The sequence below is a fragment of the Drosophila montana genome, unplaced genomic scaffold (assembly GCF_035044405.1).
Source record: "Drosophila montana isolate Dmon_TW-CO22-7 unplaced genomic scaffold, ASM3504440v1 contig_3836_1, whole genome shotgun sequence".
NCBI classification, from domain to species: Eukaryota; Metazoa; Arthropoda; class Insecta; order Diptera; family Drosophilidae; genus Drosophila; species Drosophila montana.
The window spans coordinates 19,732-36,775 of NW_026998707.1; the positions used below are offsets into that span (position 1 = coordinate 19,732).

General features: G+C 35.7%; 1 protein-coding gene across 1 annotated transcript in view; it reads left to right on the forward strand.

Moving 5' to 3' along the window:
• The first annotated feature begins 3,621 nt into the window (after positions 1–3,621).
• Positions 3,622–17,044, forward strand: part of LOC135438052 (ran-binding protein 16-like) — a 64,488-nt gene continuing 51,065 nt past the window's right edge. The window contains exons 1-2 of the mRNA XM_064696177.1: positions 3,622–3,758; positions 3,814–3,933. Coding sequence (XP_064552247.1) covers positions 3,652–3,758; positions 3,814–3,933 — 227 coding nt within the window. The 5' untranslated portion in view covers positions 3,622–3,651. The remainder of the gene's footprint in view (positions 3,759–3,813; positions 3,934–17,044) is intronic.

The following is a 17,044-nucleotide window of genomic DNA, read 5'->3' on the forward strand; positions in this document are numbered from 1 at the left end:
CGGATTGTTATAAGGTGACTTTGAGGGCCTGATTATGCCATTTCGTAGAAGCTTACTGATAACTTTTCTAACGAAATCGGCTACTCCTGTGGCGCGCTGGTATAATTTGGAATATACCGGGTTGTTATTATTATTATATCATTAATCATTCGGATTTTGCCTCGTTAGAGGTCGAAAAAGCCTTTGTTGAGAATCATGTTTATAAATTCCGCTCTTACTGATACTGGTACTACGATATCGTTCACGTTAGTGAAGCTCACACTGTTGCAATAGTGGTGCTGCAGCTTTTCGGATGCACTTCCATACTTTATTGCACCACTCTCGGCCTCTAGGGTCGTTCCAACCTGCGCTAGTAAGTCGAACCCTATAATGTCGTCCCGGATTTAACGAGTCTAGTAAGAACAGGTAAGAGGTTCTAGTCAGGACCTCCCGACTAGGGGATACCCTGAACCCTCTTCATCGAACAGGCGATATGTACAAAATAAAAGATACTTGATATATATGTACTATTCTAGAAGCTACATGTCAAGTTTGGTGATTTTAGCTCTTATTATTTACCAAAATTGCTCAAAAAAATAGTTTCGATATCGATTTTTAGCGATTACTTGGAAACGAATATCGGAAACAAACTCGATTTTCGCGGGTACTAGGAGGACCTACAGCTAAAATTTCAAGTCTCTAGCTCTTATAGGTTCTGAGATCCTTGCATTCATACATACGGACAGACAGATGGACGGACAGACGGACGGACGGACAGACAGACGGACTTGGCTAGATCGACTCGGCTGTTGATTCTGATCAAGAATATATATACTTTATGGGGTCGGAGATGCCTTCTGCCTGTTACATACATTTGCACAAATACATAATACCCTTTTTACCCATTTTTAATGGGTTCAGGGTATAAAAAGGTAGCAGTTGTTCCCTTCTCTGCCTTTTCTGGCCCTGGCCATTTACGGCCTGTGCACTAGCTGCTTGGTATTTCCTGAACCTTGTCTGCTGCCTGAACCTTGTCGAGGAAGGGTCGACGTCCATAGGCTGTGTCGACTGGTACTGTGTTGTCTAGCTGTTCTGGTTCTGACCAGGATTGTGCTGCTGTAGTTTGGACTGTCTCCTAACATAGTGGGGGTTTTTATCTGACCGTTCAGTTTCCTGTCTTTCTCAATTTTTGTTTTTGTTGTTGTAATTCTGAGCTTTTTCCTCTAATGCTTTCGCATACGAGGCCGCAAATGCGCTCCTTTCCATGCTCGCCTCTGCCTCTCTGGATAGGGCCAGTGCAGATGGTCTTTTAGCTGCGATGGAAACACAACTGATCTCAACGGCTTCTTTTGGCCGGACACAAACACATTCAGTGCATCTGCTCTGACTTCATCATTGAGAATCGTTGCCTTGTATTTCTCATATGTCATGATTATTTTATTTGTGACGAGGGTCAACTTTCGTTCGACCTCGTCCTAGTATTGAGAAAGTAGGGCTTCACCTTGCCGGACCATTTCTAGCTCCTGTCGCAGAAACCGAAGCGATGTTTGTTCCGCAAAGGGGAGCTCTTTACTTTATTTCTAATTATTGTTACAGCCTGATAATGAGCGCAGCTTGAACAACTCATAGGCGTATGTAGCAGCGTGCCTCCACGACGCATAATCATCTTGGAGTCCACTAAATTCTGGGACAGACGTTAACGGTATTTCACACCTAATTCCTATGTCTACAGTACACCTCAACCTGCGGTGCTTCTAACTGTAAAGAGTTCACCTGAGTTTTTAATGCGCTTAACTGCGCATTGAATTCTTCTTTTTGGTGGGATAAGGCCTGTCTAACTGCGCCGGCAATCAGCGCTTGAAGCTGGGTGGCATCCATGTCTGCCAAATCTTCTCTATATTGTTGATGACTTTGTATCTGGGTATCTCACTCCTCGTCACTGTCTAATTCTCTTTTAATTTTCCTATAAGCTAATAAGTTCATAAGCTTGTTGGCAGAGAAGGCAAAAAAAGCAATCTGGTAAACATTTCACGTACTCTTGTTTTTTCAATGGCCTTCTGTAAACACATTTTCGGCATGAAAAGATGCCACAAAACACACTTCCTGGCACAATGAAACAAAAAATGTTTATGACTTAGTAGACGATTATATGCACAACCCACTTACATGTCTTTTTCTTAGCTTATGTCTAAGACGTTGGTGAGTTTCTCTTAAATGTTAGATGCTGGGGGGTTTCTCTTAAACGTTGGGCGCCAGTTTGTCTTCTGTGCAGGCTGCTGGTCAGATCGAATTGTAATTGACGACGATTAGGACGATTACGGTGGAAAGCTTGACTTCGCTTTCTTATTACTGGCCTTAGGCTCAATAATAATTTGTCAAACAATAACAATGTGATTTTACGGCCAACTGCGGGAGCAAGTATTACTTTATTGTATTACAATCGAGTATTCATACAAAACTAAACTTAAGAACTAGAAGCCACAGCGGATGGAGCATAAAAAACATTACATGGAGCTTTTGCAACAACAATCGGCAAGCCGACTAAGCATAAGCGATAAGAATAAGCGATGGTGCTGCATAGTAAGAAAGATCGGGGGAATAGTAGGATCTTATATTGGAAAAAAATTCGGCTTAACTATTCTCACGTATCTGCAAAAGGGAAATGTAACAAGAGCATTAAATCCTCAGCGTGCCGAAGATAGCCTTACTTTCTCGTTGGTAATATCGTTTCGGTATGCGAACTTGGAACCGGTTATTATAGCGTTACGCTCGATGTGGCGAGGAAGGTACTATTGATTAAAATGCGCGAAGCCTTCATCGTAGAGCGGTTAATCGCAAGTACTGGCTTGGATCACCTTTTAGAACATAATGAATGTTGATGGGATTCATTGTCATTCGCTCCTATTGGACATAGGTACTATGTTGATTTTCATGTCGATTACTTCCTGGCTTCCTGTTTGTCACAAATTGTATTTATTTGTTAAGATGGCTTAGTTCTTGCATTGGATGATTTACATAAATGATTTGCACCGTTTAACTCATTATCCACGTTAACCCTGCTCAACATCGCAAACGACAAAAAAAAAAACAAAATTACTCTAGTTGACTAGGATATACCCTGAACATTTTTCGAGCTCCCTTGCTCAAGCTTAATTTTTTTATTTTTATATATTTAATGAGTTTTAGGATAAGAGTATTATTAAATTAAAAAATTATTTAAATTAACTAAAAAGGCAGCACACCTGTATGTATGTTACTTTGTTCATTTTGTGTTAATTTTAAGATTTTAAGATAAAAATCGGAATAAACAAATAGCTTCAAAGTACCGCAGTGAAAGAGAGGTCTCCGATCCTATATAATATATACATATTCTTGATATGTATTAGTCGAGTCGATATTGCCGTGTCTGCAAGTCGCGCGCCACACTATTATCCTAATATGTACAAGCCCAAATAAAATCGCAATATTTTGTAATATAGCTCCTATAGGAACAATAAGTCGGTAACAAAGATTTTGTACAAAGCACTTCTATGCCATATGTCTTTGAGTTCATAAATTTCGGCATGCCGACTTTTGCCGTTATTTCTTGTTTCTATATATACTTGACGACGAATTCGTCGGCATACGTTACGTTTACAGGTAGTTGAACTAAATTCTGAGTTACTACAAAGCATGATGTCTTCATTGTTAAACAATGTACTGGCTGAGGACTGTCGGAACCAATGGTCTATGTCTCGCCCATTATTGGTACTCATACTGCTCTACGAGGATTATTATCGGTAAGGTTATGACTTAAAACAATAAATAACGTGTTCAATAATGATTCTGTTAAAGCTCACTAAAGGAAACTATTATACGTGGACAACCCGTTGAAAAACAACAGACAATGGCCCAGTGGTTTGAAGATTTGATGCTTGGTATAGAGCGAAATGTGTCCAGTAAAAATAAGGAAAAGTAAGAAGCAAATATTGAAAATATGTTTTGTAACATGAAGCAAAAGTATGTTTGTGGTTTAATTTGATCTGATTTTATATCTGATATTTATACCCTGAACCCATTCAAATTGGTAAAAAGGGTATAATGTTTTTGTGCAAATGTATGTAACAGGCAGAAGAAAGCATCTCCGACGCCATAAAGTATATATATTCTTGATCAGCATCAATAGCCGAGTCGATATAGCCATGTCCGTCAGTCTGTCCGTCTGTCCGTCCGTCCGTATGTCCGTCCGTCCGTATGTATGAACGCAAGGATCTCAAAACCTATAAGAGCTAGAGACTTGAAATTAGCTGCAGGTCCTTCTAGCACCCGCGCCGATCGAGTTTGTTTCCGATATTCAATAACTTACCCCTTTTCCAAGTAATCGATAAAAATCGATATCGAAATCCTAGTTTTTGAGCAATTTCGGCAAATAATATGAGCTAGAGTCACCAAACTTGACATGTAGCTTCCAGAATAGTATATATATATCATGTTTCAGTTCTATTTCATACCTACCGCCACCTGCCCGCTACCATCAAAAAGCTATAAAGCAAGTTAGTTATCCGACTTGTATTGCCCATCAATTTAAGCCACAATTTATATGCAATTGAATTTTTGAGAATACACAAATATTCTTTATTCTATTCTACAATAAGATGTACTGTCGACAATTTCATTAAGATCGGTTAAGAAACACAAAAGTTATGCTGCTGCTGCGCAAATTCCAAGAATTTCTGTATACATGTACACACACACATTCATGCGTGTCTGCTTTGAATGCTATCAACATTGCAATTGCGATTGTATTGTTTTCTGTGCTGCTATTCTTATTGGTTTTTTTCTCATTAAAACTCAATTATTGGTGTGGCTTGGCGAGCTTGAACCCTGTCAAGGGAACAATTTTTTTTTTTTAATTTTTCTTTATAAATATTAAAGCATTTGGTATTGGGTTCAGGGTATCCCCTAGTTGGAAGGTCCCGACTAGAACCTCTTACTTGTTATAGATGCAAAAATGCAAGAATCGTTTTGTATAGTTGAATATTAATATGGTTTCTTAAAAAATTTTATGTATGCTCTAGGGGTTTTCGTCGACTGGTTTTTATGGGCTGAATTTATTTTTTTCTATTTGTGTTGTCAATTTCCACATAGAAAGCTTACCTATCCTTTTCGAAAATATGTGGTTGAAATGTCAAGCATTCATTCGTTATTGCATTTTACAAACCAAAAAAGGTTAGTTCCAAAAGCCACTCAATCATATGTTGATGCTGATACATTACACCGAAGTCATTCGGCAAAGCTGGTCGATGCTGATTTGCGTCACTTCGTTTGTGAAGTTCATTGAACAGTTGATATATGAGTTTTTTGTGAAAAATATATTAGCCTAGATACTAAAAGTTTATATTAGTTTATATATTACTAAACAGAAGATGGCCCTAAAAAAATTCTTATGACTCGATTAAGCTACGGTGGCAAAACGAGTCGAATTCGCTCACTAAGCGAGTGACTAAATCTTTATTGCGCTCTCGATCCGTCCTAGACCGAATTTACACTAGACTTAAAATTAAATCAAATTATATTAATGACCGCGCTGATCTGCACTAACACCGGCCTGTGTTAGCTTTATTAAACTCACAGTCGTACCAACTTGTGGATCTACCTTTTAAATTTTAAAGCACTGGCCGTGTTGACTTCTACTACCCCAACGACTCCGTCCTCTCCTGCGTGCTCCACTGATGGGGCGGCAGATTGTCACAAAGATCGACGCAACAAATATAAAATGGGCGGAGCGCTCGGAGTCGATCTGCTGGTAAATTTTCCATAATTTGCGTTAGCAGACGAGGTTTGCATTTAAAGTATCGAATGTATGATCTCACTTGTCTGCCTCATGGGCGTTAATTCGCAAGGAAGACTCCCGAGTTTTTTTGGGCCAGCATGACAGTTCATCAAACGTAGGAATCTAATAAAGCTTTTAGCGATTTGCGAGCTATTATTGAGAAGTAGCGGAGGCTTGACATCATACGAAAAAGAAGCATTTGCAAGTCCAAGCACCAAGATCCATTATACTCATGTATAAATAGCTTAAGACTGTCTTGGATTCTTTAAAAATGAAGGTCCATCTAACCGAATCGACACAAGTAACGCGTCAACATCACAGCGTCTCCAAACGATATCTGCTGCGTTTTGCATTGTAGGTGCACGGCACCATTTAGTGTTCTCTGTCAACTCTTGTGTTTCAGCCACTTAATTCGACACAAATGCTGCCTACAAAGAAGGATGTAACGGAATTTAATTAAGCGTGACTTCAGAATCAGACCTTATGGAGAATGGCTGCGTATATATACGCATGCGCTAAACGCTCTTATTGAAGCGTCGGCAAATCCTAGTAATCGCGGTACTAGGAAGTGTAGTTGGCACTGTAAACACATTATAGTATCTTTGTGCTTTGCAACAATCAAAGTTGATTTCAGTTGCTGCCACGAGTTATCCAAATTCATAGGAATGGAAACATCCCAGAGTAATTTGTGAAGCCAGAGCGCATTGAGTAGGATTTTTGCCTTGTTGGTCAGAGGCCTTAACAGGCCAAGTGGGTCAAATAGCCGCGAAGTCAGCGAGATAAGGTTTCATTTTGTCGCTATGAGACCTATGAACGAATCGTCTATCTTAAATCGAAATCATCTTCATTCGGCAACCACATTACGTCAAGTGTTTTGGATATGTCAGGCTTTGAGATCGTTATAAGCTTGGCTGCGTTTATTGCGGAGAACTCAGGAGAATTCAAATGCCATCTGATTTGTTAAAAACCAGCGTTTTGAAGTATTTACGATACTTCAAACTTAATCGTCTTTAGGTTCTCTACGCCTGCAGCACTAGTCAATAAATCGTCGACATAAAAATCGTGCCTGATTACGTCGGTAGCTTTAGGTTGTGAAAACTCGCTCATCTCACTAAGCTTTCAAAATACTTTTTTGGCTAGAACGGAAAAGAGCAGTGCAGTACGTACTCGGATGGGTTCTTTCTTCACACTACGAGCTGGAAACCTCGATCTGCTTTATGTACCATGTAAAATTAATTAAACAGTTTTACTTTTATTGATCATTTATTGGAATACGTCCTAAGACGTTGATGATATTTTATCGACTGATGTGTCGTTCAATTATATGTTTGTTCTTAAGTCTAACATTAGAGTTTTGTATATAAGTCTCAGTCGCTGAGTACAGCGGCAGAGCGGGAGCATGTATATATGCATACACTTAAAGCATATACATTGAGCATATATATATTGCAAGACAAAGAAATGGTATTCGGTAGAATACGCAGACGATGCATATTCTGCGATATGGTCACGCCACTTATGAGTGGACGATTTGGGTTGCGATAAATGGGTTATTGTTTATTTGATCTCATATAACCTTGCATTGGTTGGGTATGTATTATAAATATGTTGCTCATGCTACACCTCCCTTTTTTTAAAAATAACGTAAAATTCTATATGTAGTTTTTTAAAAATTATAGTTATTTGAGGGAACATTTTTTTTAATTTAATTCAAAATAAGTAATTAATGAATATAATGAATTATAAAAAAAAAATTTTTGTTTTATTTTTTTTTGAAAATAAAATTGAAGTTACAATAATTGAATAGTTTTTTTTTGTTTATTTTTTTTTAATATAGTAATATATAATGAATATAAAATATGAATAAATGAATATTAAAAGAAGAATTGATATTTCTTTGTTTTTGTTTTTATAATGGTGGCCAACCATCCTGTTTTTTTTTTTGGTTTTTTTTGTTCTTATTATTCTTTATAACTATGTTATCGTTAGGTTCTATTTCTATGACCTTAAATGGTCTCATATATACTGGATCTAACTTATGCCCTGTTTCATTTCTTAACAGTACGTTATCTCCTATGTTTAATTCTTATGTCCGTAATGAACGTCTTCATTGGACCATATTTCAGAATAAAATCTTCGAAAATAGCTTTTGCTACGGTTTTTGCACTTTTGTTGGGTGTTGGTATGGCAACAAGGTATTTTGTTAAATCGCATATCAGTGTGACTGCGTATTCATTACCTTGCTCTGATTTTGGTAGTGGACCGATCGTGTCTATTACTACTCTATCAAAAGCCATAATTGGTGTCTTTGTTAGTGTTAAAGGGGTTCGAGTGTGTGTTGACACTTTTGATTTTTGGCATTTTGGGCACTTTTTCACATAATTCGCGATATCACGCGTCATATTTTTCCAATAGTAATAGCGTTTTATTTTTCCAATAGTTTTTGTTGTTCCCGTATGCCCTCCTTGAATTGGTTTATCATGGAACGTAGACAGTATTTTTTCGATTTCTTTATTACTTTTTATTGTAGTCACCGGCTGGAGTAGCGCTACTCTTAGGTTTTTCAATTTCTTATTGCCCATTTCTTAAAAGGAATCTATTGAAACGTATTCAAAGATTTCTTCGCACGGTGCCATTTTGAGTTGTTTGATACTATATATACCGGCTTCTTTTTCAGGCCTTTGGAAAAATTGATCTAAATCAAAGACTCCATTGGTATAGAGATCGACAACATCAATTCTTGCAATAATCTTTTGTCCATGTTTTAAGAAACATTTGGCCAAATTTAAGTGCAAGCTCACTACTTTCTTACCATCATCATTTCGGATGACGTTATATATATTGGGCATCGAAGTGTCCGGTTGCTTTTGCAATTCGGATTTTGGTCCTGCGCAGGATTTATTCTGTCTACTTGAACTTCTTGTAGTGACTTTTAGTACGTTAGCTGATATGTTTTTTAATTCTTTTATTGTGAAGCGTGATAATGCATCAGCAACGAAATTGTCTTTGCCCTTGAGATATTCTACAGTAAAGTCATAATCTTCTAAGTCTAATCTCATTCTTGTTAATTTTGAACTTGGATTCACCATTGAAAACAAATATGTCAATGGTCCAAGATCTGTTTTGTTTTTGAAATGTTGACCATATATATATGGTCGAAAATGTGTTATTGCCCAGTGTATTGCTGCCAACTCTTGTTCGGTTGTATTTTTATTGCTTAGTAAAGTAGGTTTCATTAGAGCTTATTTTAGGTAATCAAATGCATTTTGGCATTCAATTGTCCATTCGAAAGGAACATTCTTTTTACATAATCTGGTTATGTGCCGTGAATAGTCGGCGAAGTTTTTAATGAATCGTCTGTAGTAATTGCAGAATGCAACGAATCTTCTAGCGCTATCAGCGTCAGTAGGGACTGGGTATTTTTCAATGACATCATATATTTTGTCATCTGGCAAAATACCTTGATCAGTACATTTGTGACCTAGAAAAGTCACTTCATGCATGAAGAATGTGCATTTTTCTGGATGTAGCTTAAGGTTGTGTTTCCTACACAGGTCAAAAACGTTTAAGTTTTTGATCATGTGATTTTCAGAATAACCGATGACGATTAAGTCATCCACAAGAATGCTTGTGAAGGGTCTAGTCCCGAAAATGCTATTGTCATCATCCTTTGAAAAGAATTTGGCGTTATTTTTAATCCATATGGTAATCGTGTGAAACGATAAGAGCCATTGCTCGTTGAAAAAGACGTAATATTTCTAGATTGTTCTTTTAGTTATATTTGGTGGAAACCGGACATTAAGTCCAAGCATGAAAAATATTTAGCTCTTCCTAATTGATCAAGAATGTCATCTATTCTTGGTAACGGAAATTTGTCTGAGAGTAGTTTTTTATTTATTTGACGATAGTCTATAACTAATCGCCATCTCTTGGTATCGGATCCCGGTAATCCCTTTTTTGGAACGAGAAGTATTGGTCTGTTATATTCCGATACAGACGGTTCTACAATTTTATCCAAGATGAGTTTTTTGACTTGTTTATTTACTTCTTCTTTATGAGTATGAGGAATTCTGTAATTTTTTATGTACACTGGCTCAGTATCTTTAAGTCTCAATTCTTGTTTATAAAAATTGTGAATTGTTATTGATTCGGTTTCAAGTCCGAATATGTCAGTATACTTGGTGCAGAGATTTTTTAGTTGTTTTTTAAATAATTGGGCAAAGTTCTTTTGTAATTTTTTCATCACAATTTCCTGGCGATCTTTGCTAATTTCTTGGACTGTTTCATAGTCACTTAGCTTTTCTATTTTAATGTCGTTAAGATTTACTATATTAATTGAATTTGTTGTATTTAAAATTCAAACAAATGTTTGTTGATTATTGGAAATAGTATTTTCAATGAATATTCCCCTTTCAATTTCTTGATTCGGAATAAAAATATTGTTTTCTGGCGAAACAGTATTGATTTGACGGACTACTTCAGAACGAGCTGGAAGTATTGTGGCATTATTATCACAAGTGTAAATTATTGGTAGTTTTATTGGATAATTTAAATTATTTGGCCGAAGTATTAGAGAATCACAGGTTTGAAATCTAATTGGCAATTATATTTTATATTATAGAAATCTATACCAATAATGCCATCGCTAGGTATTGGAAAATCTTGTCCGACTATATAAAATTCGTGTGGAATGACATATTTTCCTGTAGATAATTCTACGAATACTAAACCTTTAGAAACTACTGAACCTTCGCCAATTCCAGATATTTGGGTTGATATTTTTGAATTTATATTTTCAAATATATCAACATTTTCTTTAAATAGAGATATGTCTGCACCAGTATCTAGCAATATCGTAAATGCTTTGCCTGTTTTTTCATTATTTATTTTAATAAAAATACTGAGGCTTAGATTTACTGTGTGTGCTTTTGTATTTCTTTGTGAATATCTTAAGGGGCTTGCTGGTTTTCCGAGTTAGCCTGAGTAACTTGAACATTGTTATTACCTTGATTATTGTCATTACTGTGGTTGTTGCCTCGGTTGGAATTATTCCTTCCTCGGTTATGACCACGGGCATTACCTCTATAAGGTCCTCTGTTGTTGGTGTTATAATTTCCGGTCATTTCAGTGCTGCAATGGATATATTTACCCATGACGTCATTGAAAGTGACGAAGTTTCCTGCTTCCAAGATAATACGGAGTTTATCATGCTCGCAGTTTTTAATCATAGCAGAAATTGATTCTTTTGTAGAAATTTTTTTTTTTTTTGTCAGGGTCTAAGCCATCATCAATATATGCTGCTTCGAGTTGCTTTCGCAAGTTGTCGATTTCAACGGTATATTGTGATGCTGTTTTACTTTTTTGTTTAATGTTAAACAGTTTCGCTTTTAATACGTCAGGTGATTCACCTTTTACGTTACCCTTTAGTTTAGTTATTATGGCAGAGATTGTAGTTTCATCTTGTACCTTGTACAACCTTGTATCTTTGATTTGATAACTTCAACTGCCAAATCTTCTTGGTTGCCTTTTGTTCTCTCAACTATGCGTAGAGCTGTTAGGAACCGATTGAGTGACAGTTTTTTACCGTCAAATTCAGGTATAGATGATGAAACTTGTTTTCACATATTCCCTATCCAAGGCTACTTGTTGTGCCGTTTTGTCGGTTTCCTCGATCGTTTCTGTATCGCTGTTGATTTCTGAGTCTATTAGTGGTTTAGACTCATCTAAGTCGTTAAGCTGGGTATCATAAAAATCAGCCAATAGAGTTAGATCTTCTGGAACATTTATTTCAATGTTCTGTCTAATACCGATAGCTTTCAATCTTGTATTTAAGGATTGTATAAATTTGAGACACTTTTTGGAATTCTCTTGTGTCAGCTTATCTTGAAGTTCATTTACTGCCTGTACTATGTTATTATATTGTTTTACCAGCATCTAAACATGGTATTTTAGTGTTTCGACTTTAATTGGTGTATCTTTATTAACGCATTTGTATGACTTATCAAATTGATCTTTGGAGTCATTAATGGTTAATCGCTAATGTATTCCATTCCAAAATATTTTAGGAATGCTCTGATGCAGTCGCAGTGGTCTTGATTTATAATTTTGTACTTGTACATATGGCAATGTACTAAGTACTTTTCCCTTTTTGATTTGTGAGCATTTAATTAATAGGCTAGTGTTCTGGCCGAATGTGCTCATGTATTCGTTTTCGAATTGGTATATGCTAATGAATTCGCGATGTTTTTGTCAAATAGTTAACGCGCTTATTCGAAAATTCGGGTCTTTTATATATATATATCTTCAATGATCTTTATCATTTTTGGTGTTTTCAACTCTATTAATGTAAAGAATTATGAGTTTTTATATTCCGTTTAGGTTGATGGCTCTGCCCGTATAACGTTTTTTTAATATTTTATTGTGTTTTATGTATATGGTCAACAAAAATTGACAAACTGATACGATTGTTAAAATGAGCAGTAAGATCCACAAAGATTGTATATCTTCAGTGTGATCTACGATTTTGACATTATTGACCACGTTGGCCGTATTGTCTTTTGTTTTACTGTCGTCACTGCCAAACCAACCCATATTGGAAAATTTTAAGATTTTTCAACAAAATTTATATTTTCTAACTCTGAGACCAAGTGGAAGTAAATTAAAGAAAATCTATCAATGGCCTTTTTTTTTTTGAATAGAATTTTTTTTTTTTTTCTTCAGAAAAAAATCTATTTTAATTTTTTAGTTTCTGTTATTTTTAATAATTTGTCTTTGAAAACTGTTCGATAATTGTAAATTTCAATTTAAATCTGATTTAGGAAAAGGAAAAAAAGTTGTGTTAGTTAGGTCATACGGTTGGCTGACAATTTTTATTTATACAATTAATAGTCCAACCGTATGTGTTAGTAAAAAGCCTAACAGATTTTAGTATTTTTCAAGTAGCGCTTTCGCGCATCGGCTTGAACTAGAGTTTATATTTAAGGGCAATTAAGGCATTGGCAGGTTTGCAGCCCTTATTGCGTTGCTTCGCACCAGTACGAAGTTGTTTCTCGATGATTTCGAGATTCTTTATTTGTTCATTTTCTCCTAGGGCGTTGTCCCTGTCTTGATAAGATCCTGTAGGAGTATTCTTTTTTGAAGCAGATTAATTCTTCTTCCGCTTCTTTTGGTTTTCTGCTTTTCCTTCTTCTGTTGTCGTGCCCGGTACTGAGCTATTGTGAGTGGGCGTGGTCCATCGTTGGGGTACACCTCTAAAGTCTCTTGCAGGCTGGGTGCATTCCTTTGCTCAACAGGAGCAGCCTCTTCCAGTCCAACGTTGCTCATTTACTTCCTGCGTTGGTGCAAAGGGCGGACTGCCTCTCACACTTTTGGTATCTGCTGCTGCTGTCCGGGACCTATGGGCTCAGGCGGTGCCGGTGCTGGTCATCGCACAGACTGTCTTTGGTTTACACGTTCGTGTCATCTGTTAAGTTGCTTCTGTTCTTATTGTTAAATTTGCAATTGTTTTCTCAGTTGTTGTCGTTGATTTAGATTTTGTTAGTTGTTGTTGATGTTGTTGCTTGTCACTTTCGACTTATAAAACATGTTTCACAATGTATATTGCAATTTTCGTTCACATCATTAATCAATCTTTGTTTGACGGAATCTCATTATGCATTATTATTAATTTATTTTAATTATTTTTTTTAAAAAATTTTATTTTTTTACAACAATTTCATCATTTTAATTTCTGTTCATTTTTTTAAACACAAACGGCAAACCACTGTTTTCCTTTAATTAATCGTTTATTGGTATACGCCCTAAGACGTTGATGATATTTTTTCGACTGATGTCTCGTTCAGTTATATGTTTGTTCTTAAGTCTAACATTCGAGTTTTTTATATAAGTCTCAGTCGCTGAGAACAGCGGCAGAGCGGGAGCATGTATATATGCATACACTCAAAGCATATACATACATTAAGCATATATAAATCGTAAGACAAAGGAATGGTATTCGGCAGAATAGGCAGACGATGCATATTCTGCGCTATGGTCACGGCACTTATGACAAAGCAAAAATAAAGCGAGAAGGCAAACAGATTTAATAAATACTTTTAAATAGAGATGTTAAAATGCCGGTGTTTTATTAAAATTAAAATCCGAACAGAGCGCACAAATAAAAAATCGTCTGTTCGCTTCAAAGAGAAAAACGAATGTTATCACGAACTGAGTTATCTGTTAATATCTGAACTTCACCTTCAACTCTGTCATTATTGATGTCTTCTTTATCATCAACTTCCATCAAATCGTTAGTTAGTTTGTGAGTGTCCGCAATAAAAACTGCTGATTTGAATGGCAGTTGAAACTATTGAGATTGAGTGTCTTTCAAATTGTTTTTCTCCACCACGTTTTTTTAATTTATTTTTTATTAATTCTTGCTATTACGAAAAATGCACATAAAAAAGATATAATTTTCTAATTTGCAAACCGTGTTATTTCAAAATAGAGTAAAAACAGAGTTGGGTGTATATTACCAGCTTTGCAATTGTTTTTGTATTGTATTGTGTGCAATGCGCTGCTGTTTCAACTCGCTATTATTGCATTAAAAATTAATTTTTGTTGAGTAGAATAGAGTCGGTGGCAAGTAGTTCGATTGGTTACGAGTTCGAGTCCAATTGAGGAAACTCGTTTTATTTGTTAAATTAATTTTTATACTTCTAAAGCAAACGTGCTCGTAGAGCGAGCTGCATTGGATGCTTGAAAAGGCTACCGATTAGAGTATCTTAATTACATTTCATTTAGGATCACAAAAAATTGGGAGAGAATCATAATAATCATTTATTTTGTGAGATGATATTTCATGACGAATCGAGATATATAATTTTGAAATAGATCCGTTAGCGTAACATTGGCTAAATAGTCGGAGTACAAAGATTTGCTAACGATGTGCAAGAAGAAACGGCGCAGGAGTTGTTGGGGATGAAGATTCCTGCTTGCATTATGGGCTAGATTGCGCGCGGATCTATCTCAGCAGCCAGAAACTAACGGTGCTCCAGTTTCGTTGATCGTGGCAGGTTCCAAAACAGGGTCTATATGCATCTCTCACACCATAGGGGTGATATTTTGACAATCCCTTGGAGAAGGCGATAACGGCTACATTGGGGATGTTTCATAGCACGTCCAAAAGCGGCGAGGATGTTTGTGCAGATTTAGAAGGCTAAGTAAAAAATTGAGACTGACCGTCGATTAGGTGGAGATGAAAATTTTTAATTTGCAACTTATGGATAGAGTCAAAGTAACTCGAGAGGTTTCTCACAAAATTTACTTTTTGGAGAAATCAATTTGATTGTCCATATATACTGGGCAGCGCAAGCCGCCGCAGCCCTTTTTGGCAATTTCGGCGATCTTTTCGCAATAATTCCGAGTAATGCTTGCACATTTTAACCTTGTATACAAAACTGGTTGACTTCAAAGATCTTTGTTCAAATTCTTTCGAGGGGTGTTTCCCGCTTTTCTAAAAATCCGTCCTTCCTTAGTGAAAATGGGGGCCAAGAGTTTGATGGGTAATGTTTCGCGTTCAAATTAATTTTTAAGAATCTCTATCAAAATTAATTTGAAACTTTTTCACACGTTTGTCAGAGTTTCGAGTCAGAGTTTTTGGGGCAAGCCTTAGTTTTGGTCCAAACAGCTTCAAACTTATTTTCAAAGCTCTTCATTAAAACTTAATAAAAACATTTTTCAGCGATTTTCGAAATTCAATCCAAAAATGCGGCACATTGGAAGAAAAAAAAATGGTTGTCGCATTCAAAATCATTTTCACTGATGTGAAAATTCATTTGAAACAATTCTTGAATTCGGGTTAAAGGTCGTAAGATTTTAAATTTTGTCCGATTGGAATCCAATTTTTTTCAAAGCACTACATTAAATCTGAATGATTTCGTGTCTTAGCGATATTGAAAATTTCACCCGCAACTGTGGAAATTTGGCGCACAATTTTTGGTTTACCATCGGATCAGCTTCAAACTCATTTTATAATGTACTCATGTACTCAAATGTACTTAATATGTTTTTCGCAAAAGTTACCGCTCTTGGTAAAGGTAGGGGTCAAATGTTTAATTTACGTTTCTCACCACAGGACTAACATGGCCGGAAACCATTTAATTCTTTCTTTGATAGACTTTATACAAGTTTTCAAGGCAATTAACATAATGGCGCAATGTAGAATGGTCAGCTTGCTTGAATGTGCAATGTTTTACGGCACACCATGACTACGGAGGGCAAACCAAAAATAAATAGAATTCGAGTGCGCAAAGCAAGCAAAAACTGCAGAACAATAGATCAAGTAATTGTAAAATATTCTTGTTTGGGTCGATAAGCAATAACATAAATTTGTGCGTGTGCGATGCACAAGTAAATTAATTAATAATGAATACACATAAAAAGAGATAATTTAAGCAGTCTCTAATAACAAACTCTCTCTGAGAGAAATTGTAATTACATACATAGGTTCAATAAGAATGTAACTTGATATTTACTTGCTAATAACAGAAAATTACTTACAAAAACATTTTTTTTTAACTGAACCCTTATTTTTAAAATGGGGCACTTATTTTTAGGTTTGCTTATTATTTGTGAAACGGGCTCGGTGGATAGCAAACAAAAATCATTGATCATGAGATTCTGGTTGTTGAAGTTTGTGCTAGAATGATCTTTTCCGTTTGTGCTTGAAGGTCTTGGGTACACAATATAATTGTTCTTCCACCAATATAATATAATATAATATAATCGTTTGAAGGATTCACACATATCGGACGCTCTGATAACTGTTGAAATACTGTCTGCAAAGAAATTTATGTCGGTTGTAGAAGAACAATTTTTTACACTCTGACATAAATATTTTGCAGTCGACTTAATTTAATATTAAAAATTAATATTTAAAGAGTTTTCTCAGTGCTAGATTGCGTTTAGGTAACGTAACCTTCGAGATAATCACTTTCATGTATATATTGCGTAAATAGACAGGAATATAATATTTTATTAAATTCCTATATTTATTATTGCTATCTACTAGTAGTTTAGGTAATTGTTGGAATACCAGTTTGTGTTTCATTTTTATAATGAGAGACAATTTTTTAGAAAATATAAAGGGACAATATTTGCGGTAAATAAGAGCTGAAAAAGAATTAGAGGTCACTTATTAATTTAAAGTAAAGTTGAGGTTAGTTTATGAATTGGTTAAAAATTTTCTTTCTGATATTTTTGTACAATTATAAA